The 7,128-nt window shown below is 41.4% G+C and overlaps 2 protein-coding genes across 2 annotated transcripts; both read left to right on the top strand.

Annotated features, from left to right (window-relative positions):
* The first annotated feature begins 603 nt into the window (after nt 1-603).
* Nucleotides 604-1,279, top strand: LOC135651119 (cytochrome c oxidase subunit 5b-2, mitochondrial-like). Its single transcript, XM_065170939.1, has 3 exons — nt 604-833; nt 952-1,037; nt 1,131-1,279. Exons 1-3 carry the CDS (start codon nt 695-697, stop codon nt 1,212-1,214), a joined length of 309 nt encoding a protein of 102 aa, XP_065027011.1. The 5' UTR covers nt 604-694; the 3' UTR covers nt 1,215-1,279.
* Nucleotides 1,280-5,247: 3,968 nt separating this feature from the next.
* Nucleotides 5,248-7,091, top strand: LOC135651621 (EG45-like domain containing protein). The gene is made up of 3 exons (XM_065171837.1): nt 5,248-5,388; nt 5,459-5,738; nt 5,837-7,091. The coding sequence occupies exons 1-3, from the start codon at nt 5,271-5,273 to the stop codon at nt 5,841-5,843; spliced, it is 405 nt and encodes a 134-aa protein (XP_065027909.1). The 5' UTR covers nt 5,248-5,270; the 3' UTR covers nt 5,844-7,091.
* Nucleotides 7,092-7,128: the final 37 nt, after the last annotated feature.

The following is a 7,128-nucleotide window of genomic DNA, read 5'->3' as shown; positions in this document are numbered from 1 at the left end:
TTTTTGGAATTTGGACTTTGGAGCGATTGTTCTTGAATTTATATGTTTAATTTGGATGCTAGTTGAACATGGCATGATTTTGATGGTAGTGCTATCTTTCTGGTGTCTGCCGAGTCCTATAAGGGCTGCTTCTATGGTTTCCGGATGTTGTGTAATAACTGCCAGCTTTTTTTCTCGTTTGGCTGTGGAGAAAGCAGATGACAAATGCTATGCGATTAATTCTTGAACGTACTTTGGATCCACCAAGAAAGGGATTTGTGGAGGGTAGTGAGTTTGCTGCAGCGTTGATTTCAGGTTTGGGAATGCTTAAATCTTGATAGTTGCTCGTGGCGTCGAGTCTCTCTCGAAAACCGCGTTGGTGAAAACCAAGGACCATAATCTTCTCCTCTTATAATCACAATCGCTATAATTTCTATTATAACGTTGTCATTATCATTAATAGTATCATTGTTGTCGTCATTATTACAACTATTTTTATAATAACACTAAAATTAATACTACCAAGGCCAACTGGGCCAAAGGGAAACACGATATGAGCCCAAAACCCACTTCCCCTTTGCGGTGTCAACTAGCCGTGACAAGGGTGTATATTATTCTTTTATTAACACCGAAAGGGAAACGAGTGAGGAAAGGGGCGGCCGTCGACCTGAGAACACACTGGCCGAACAGGGAGGGAGAGAGAGTGAGAGAGACGATGTGGAGAAGGGTTTGCGTCGCCCCTCGGCGATCCGCTCTCGCGAAACCTCATCCTTCGGCCGCCGACCTTCGTGGCCGCGCCCTCTCCCCCTTCCCGCCCTCCCCGAAGCCGGCAGTGTTCTTCTCCTCCGTTTCAGGTAGGACCTTTCTTCTCCTTAGGGGTTCTCTTCGTTTGTTTCCGAGATCTTGGATCGGGAGTTCGTAGAAGCTGATCCGGATTTGGTCGATCTCTTCCTCCTCTCCTTCTTTCTTCAGGTGATGGATCGTTGAAGAAGAGGGTGGAGGACGTGATGCCGATTGCCACCGGGCTCGAGCGCGAGGAGATCCAGGCAGAACTGGAGGTTTCTTTTTTTCCTTTTCCGATCTCAAAATCGTATGCTTTGAGTTGTCAGGAAACTGACCGTATTTTGATGTTTCCTTATTCCGGTATTTAGGGAAAGAAGCGGTTCGATATGGATGCCCCCGTAGGCCCCTTCGGCACCAAGGTAGGGGTTCTTGTTCCTTCTCTTTTCTCATAGGGATTCTAATTCTTGATACCCTAGGCGCAGTATTTGGTTTGTCTTCCTCTTTAATATGGTTGTGGATATATTCCCCGTGTTACCGAAATAGATTCGGATGTGTGACCGAGAGGACCACTATATATGGATATGCATCTTTCACACTTCTTTTTGTTCTTTTGGACTGTTTTGAGGCCCTTCGGGAGCCTTAAATTTACAGTTACCTGTCTAACTTATTTTTACATCTAATTGATCTCAGAAACCAGGATTAATTTGATTCGACTTCTTTACATGGGTTTCATTAATAACATCTGACGCAAAAACTTAAGCTGTATCTTTGAAAGTATCATGTGAATTTTAAGCCAAATCACATTGTTTCATATAGAGCACAAATGCAACTGTGTTGAGGTATAAAAATTGGATCCCTAGTTAATTATTTCTTCCTTTGTTAGTAGAGACATAGCTCTAAAGCAATAAGCATCTATATATATGTCAACAAATGTATTTAGAGTTCTTTCTGATGGAAGTCTATGTTCTCATGGATAACTCTTTATAGGTATAATTCATATTTTATTAATATACAAGTTTGTCATTGGTTTACAGGAATGTTACTGGTTAACTTATGTTTACCTGCACAGAATATTAGATTTATGTAAATAATTTTCAGAAACTTGATCATGGTTTCCTGTACAGTAACCATATTTAAGTTTTCGCAGAAACTTGTCATTGGTTTACAAAAATATTACTGGTTAAATGATGTTTAGCTGCACGGAATATTAGATTTATGTAAATGATTTGCAGAAACTTAATCATGGTTTCCATCCTTGCATTTTGATGACCAGATTTGATGGAGCTGTAGAAACTAGTGCTTGTAAATACATAATATTCTTTTCTCTTTGAAGTGAAAAATGAATTCTTGAGATGTCAATACTTTGGGGCAATGCTAGAATGATTGGATTAGTTGAAACTAAAAGAGGGAAGTGTTTTTCATTGAGTATCCAGGTAGAAATCATGATGTGTATCTAGGCATGACAGTAAATTGATAAATGGTAATAATATGTTGATATTATAAAAAATTAGCTACTACCTTGTAAATTTAGGCAAGCCCTTGTTTCCTTTTTTTTGTTATTTTTAATCCTAAAAGCTGCCTCTCTGGTGATCCCCCACATGTGCCTCTCAAAGCTTGATGACACCCACTGTTGCAAGCCACATGCTGCCTTCCAGCCCTCTCCTCCTCATTGTCATCCCCTCCACCACCCCACCCCCACACCCCCCCCCCCCCCCCGTCTCTGTCTTTTTCCCCTAAAACATTTTGGTTGTGGAGGATCTTTTAATATTCATTTCATACAACTCAGAAGTTGACTTTGTCGGCCTCCTTTGCAAATCAAAATTGGCTCTCTCTTTGGGACTCATCTTACTAGTTCTACAGCAGAAATGGTCACTTCTGTAAGAACTTTACTTTTTGTGGTCCACTTCCTTGCAACCACTGATGCTCTTAACACAATGAAGCTTGAGATATGGTGAAGATGAAGATTTAAAAAGATCTCAAATGCGTAGATGAGCTTTGTTCTATTTTTTTTTTTTAAAGAAGGATCCATCAATAAGAGTTGTCATTGTTTGGCAATAAACACCTCCCTGATAAAAAAAAATCTAGAGAAAATCTCACCAGTCTTCTACCGCAGTCACCTCCTTTAAGAATGAGCTTGCCCCAGAACAAGTATATAGATTCCATGGTAAATTCATGTCAATTTTGTCCATCACCACAGGAAAATTTGATGTTAAAAGTATTTTTTTGCATTGAAAAACAACCTTAATTGAACTGTAGTGATGTTAATTTGGAGCATATAAAATCCCTGCGATGAAAGAATCACTATCTATCTAATCCAAAGCGATAATGAAAATCAACTTAGGAGCATCCCCCGATGATTTGCCCTAGGCATCAGGGGATACACACCAGGAAGCCATCTTCATTAATGCCATCATTGTACATGATAAGGGAGGTCTCGGCGAACGCACGTCCTGATCGCTCAACGTCCAAGTATAAAAATCAAGACTCGAACCAAGTTGGGGCAAGTAGGAAAAAGATTCTCTGCTCTCTTAATTATATTGCTAATACTATTATCGATCTCCCTTTTTGTTTTCTTGACTTAAGCATTAGATAGATCGAGTCGGGATACCTCATATACATGCATATTGTGTAGGGTCATCAGTGTTGCTCGGAGGCGCAATTAGGAGGGGATTGCCTAGCTCTCAAACCTAGCTTCATTGCTCGAAGACTAAGTAGCTCTTGACAAACTACTACCTTTCCATACATATTCTTTCATCCTACCCACAACAATTGCTCTCCATATTAGTTGGGATGAGTCATCATAAAAGACCTATATTTTTAACAGAGAACCAATCGAACCGACTCACTAATCGACAATTTCTATGTGTTAACATTCTCCAATTCTTGTGATCCAATCCATATCTAATATCTCATTCATCCAAATGGATGGATATGTTCTTAGCACTTGTCATTGAATAATTGACACATTGTATATTTCCCCGTAAACTCAAAATATTTTTGGTTGCTTACGAAGAGATTGTGATTTTAATTAATTTTATTTTTTAAATTTTAAGTCTTGAAATGTAATATTATATATTCGAAGAGGATACTCCACAAAAGAATTAATAGAAGGCTCTAAAAAACTGTTAATTATCATTTAAATCCTTTTTATCTATTTGATCGCCTAAATTAGTCTGACTCCCACTCGTTCACTAATTCAATTGATGGGTTGGGGATAAAACGGCAAGCCGTTTATATGTTTTTTATACAACCAATCCTAATTAATAATAGTTATATCTTTTCATTTTCAATTTACATGATCTTATACATCAAATTACTAAGATCAAAATTATTCAAAAATATCATATCCAATTAAGTATGTGATATTTGTAATGATCGGATCAACTTAATTTAGTTCAAGCCCGTGTACGTAAGAAGTGTTCAAAGGTGATCAAGGGGGTCTCAAACACATGATATAAAGCTTACATGTAAGAAGATCAAGGTTGAGTATTTTCTTGACGCGATCACTCCAACACTCAAATTAGCGATAAAAGGGAGCGGAGGCGAGTAAAACAGTAACAATCCTGTTAAACATAAAATAATATTTTATAAAATATTATTTTAATATTTTTATATTGGATTGATGTTCATGTGACAGATCAAGATCTTGACCATCTTGGTCTAGTCCTAATTGGATGAATATTTTTCGTATTAGTATATAATTTGGTATAATACTTTGGATGTATATAAAAGGAAAAATGAATTATCTTGATATTATATATTTGGTGAAAATTCTAGCTGAATGACAGGTATATATCATCATTATTCTAAAATAGAGTTATGTGATCTAAGAGACTCAGAAAACCCACATGCTCTATGAGTAAGGAACAAAGACTTACAGCAACGCAGCCATGTTTGTAGAAGACGATCAAAACTTTGCTACAACTATCCCAAACGAAGTGGCCATAAAGAGGCTGAGAAGCTCCACTAGCGGCAGAGAGAAAGCAAAGCAGCGTCAAATGTCACTGTGACGCGCTCATGCTGATCCGAAGATGGAGTTCAACGAATGGCGAGCGGTCGGCCAAAAGGATGTGACGTTAGTGCTCGAAGTCTCTCCAGCTGCTAATCCGCGGTTCCATTTTGAGCTGCGAGTGACCCCTCCATCAAAGGCATAATCCTCATCTATAGCTAATGAGATAAATATTTATTCTGATGACATATGACAGCACCATCAATAAGAAAAGGATCGATCTCCTTAGCTAATCATCCCCATGTCGACCTCATTTGTATATACCGTAGATAAAGCCTCGGTTCCGTAAAGGAACGATGTATCCCATAGGGAATGGAAATGACGGAAAGCTTGGGTAAGCCAGCCACCAACACGATTTCCACTATTGAATCTTATCGTGTGCAGCAGTGGATGAGGAAGAACAGATGGTAGTATTAGTTTTAGCAATGGAGGTGCCGCCCACTCCCAAGTATAAATTTAGCCTGCAAGCGACTCAGCTGAAGGCAAAACGTGCTCGGTGATGGAGAGAGAGCGGTGGATGGCAGTGGCGATGCTCTTCGGTTTGATCTGCGACGTTTATCTCGTCACAGTTTCAGCAGATGTAGGCACAGCTACGTCATACGATCCTCCATATCTTCGTAAGACCTTCTTCTTCTTCTTCTTCGTCTTCACTGTTCATCTCACATGGCTTGGTTTACACTGGTGCAGCGACGAAATGCCCGGGCTACACCGAGGATCAACTGCCGGAGAATGGGCTTTTCGTGGCAGCAGGCAATGGCATGTGGGACAACGGCGCTGCCTGCGGCAGAAAGTACCAGCTCCGGTGCCTCAGCGGCCTCAGGCGGCCATGCAAGGACGGCTCCATCGTCGTCCAAGTGGTGGATTTCTGCAGAGTCAGCCCGTGTCCTTCGACCCTCGTCTTGTCGAACAGAGCCTTCGACGCTGTTTCCAAGATTCCAAACACAAAAATCAATGTCGAATACGCACAGTACGAATCCTCTCTTCCTCTCTCCTTTCTGCCAAATGGTGAGATGAAATCACGTCTCATTGTCACCGACTGCCGTGCGTCTGTTCTTTTCTTTGCAGAATATGATCTGGTGGTCAACGTAAGCAGTTCGGCGAAGCAGCAGCAGAATGCATGGCAGAAACGTAGAAGGAAGCATTGTCGAACACAGCTCTATCTAAACTTAACGAAAGTACCATAAGATTATTTTGACATTAATGATAACGAATATAAATAATCTAAGATGGTTGCAGCAATAATTATATACAACACTGTGCAAAATGATCCATCAGAGCAGATCAATTGTTAATCGAACGGCGGATGTTGCATCCGGATACGTAGCGTTCCCGTTCCCGTTCCCGCCCATCTCACGAAAAGTTCCTCCGTCGTTTGGACGGCTAAGATGAGCCGACTTACGCGCCTCCTGATGGCCGTTGAGTTCGGCCGCTTCCTGCGATGAATCGGACGTCTTCCTCTCGCTGCTTCGAACGCGAACCCTAATATGTCGATCCAAGGTAGGAGCAGATAGGTTCTTCCTCGAGGCGACAACTCGAAATCGATTTCCGTTCGCGTTTTGAGGTGGAAATCGATGTGGCGTGATATTTGGAGGAATCGGAAAGGAATGATCGCATTTCTTTCCCTCTCTTTGCAGAGGAATTAGGGTTCCAACTGAAATGCTGGTTGGTCACCAGTCATGGATGGGAACACGGACGCGGCTTTGAAGTGTCTTAGGATGGGAATGGAAGCCCTAGGTACAGGGGACCGGTCGCGTGCCCTCAAACTCCTCTCCGAGGCCTGCCGTCTCGACCCCTCTTTCCCACTCGATGATCTCCTTTCCGCTACCGGTGGAATAGAATCTTCAAGATCCTACACAGAGGAGCAGGTGGCAATCGTTCATCAGATTAGGGAACAGAGAGATTACCACGAGATCCTGGGTTTCGAGCACGATTGGGGATGTTCGCAGAGCATACCGGAAACTGTCGTTGAAGGTAAGGAGGCCTTCAAAGGTACGATCTTTGTGGATCTGAAGAGCCTGCTCTTGGTACGGCCTCATCACGGCATGGCTTTGATGATGATGATGATGATGATGATGATGATTTCGACGCCGGTGAGATGCTTAGGAGCTGAACCATTCTTTCTCGTTCGCATCCTTACGAGCACAAAGTGGTGACTCGCAAACAAAGTGATGACATGCTTCGCAAGTACGAAGAAAGAGTTGGCTGATATTATCTGACAGAGGTTCGTTTTCCTTTGTGCATTTTAAGGTTGATTTGTATTCTCAGTCAGTAATGTAGTCTCTTTTTGTCTGTTTGGCCTGCAAACAAAATGCAAGTTGGTTCAGTGAGATATATCAAGAAGTGATCCAACTGTGATT

The sequence above is a fragment of the Musa acuminata genome, chromosome BXJ3-10 (genome assembly GCF_036884655.1).
Source record: "Musa acuminata AAA Group cultivar baxijiao chromosome BXJ3-10, Cavendish_Baxijiao_AAA, whole genome shotgun sequence".
NCBI lineage: Eukaryota > Viridiplantae > Streptophyta > Magnoliopsida > Zingiberales > Musaceae > Musa > Musa acuminata.
Note: the sequence above shows the minus strand (reverse complement) of the source record. Positions and strands in the feature narration are given on the sequence as shown.

Excerpts from the sequence above, each read along its gene's own strand:
- LOC135651119 (XM_065170939.1), top strand. The coding sequence starts at position 695 with ATGTGGAGAAGGGTTTGCGTCGCCCCTCGGCGATCCGCTCTCGCGAAA. Across the intron at positions 834-951 it reads GTTCTTCTCCTCCGTTTCAG|GTGATGGATCGTTGAAGAAG; the intron begins GTAGGACCTTTC and ends TTCTTTCTTCAG. Across the intron at positions 1,038-1,130 it reads AGATCCAGGCAGAACTGGAG|GGAAAGAAGCGGTTCGATAT; the intron begins GTTTCTTTTTTT and ends TCCGGTATTTAG.
- LOC135651621 (XM_065171837.1), top strand. The coding sequence starts at position 5,271 with ATGGAGAGAGAGCGGTGGATGGCAGTGGCGATGCTCTTCGGTTTGATC. Across the intron at positions 5,389-5,458 it reads ATACGATCCTCCATATCTTC|CGACGAAATGCCCGGGCTAC; the intron begins GTAAGACCTTCT and ends ACACTGGTGCAG.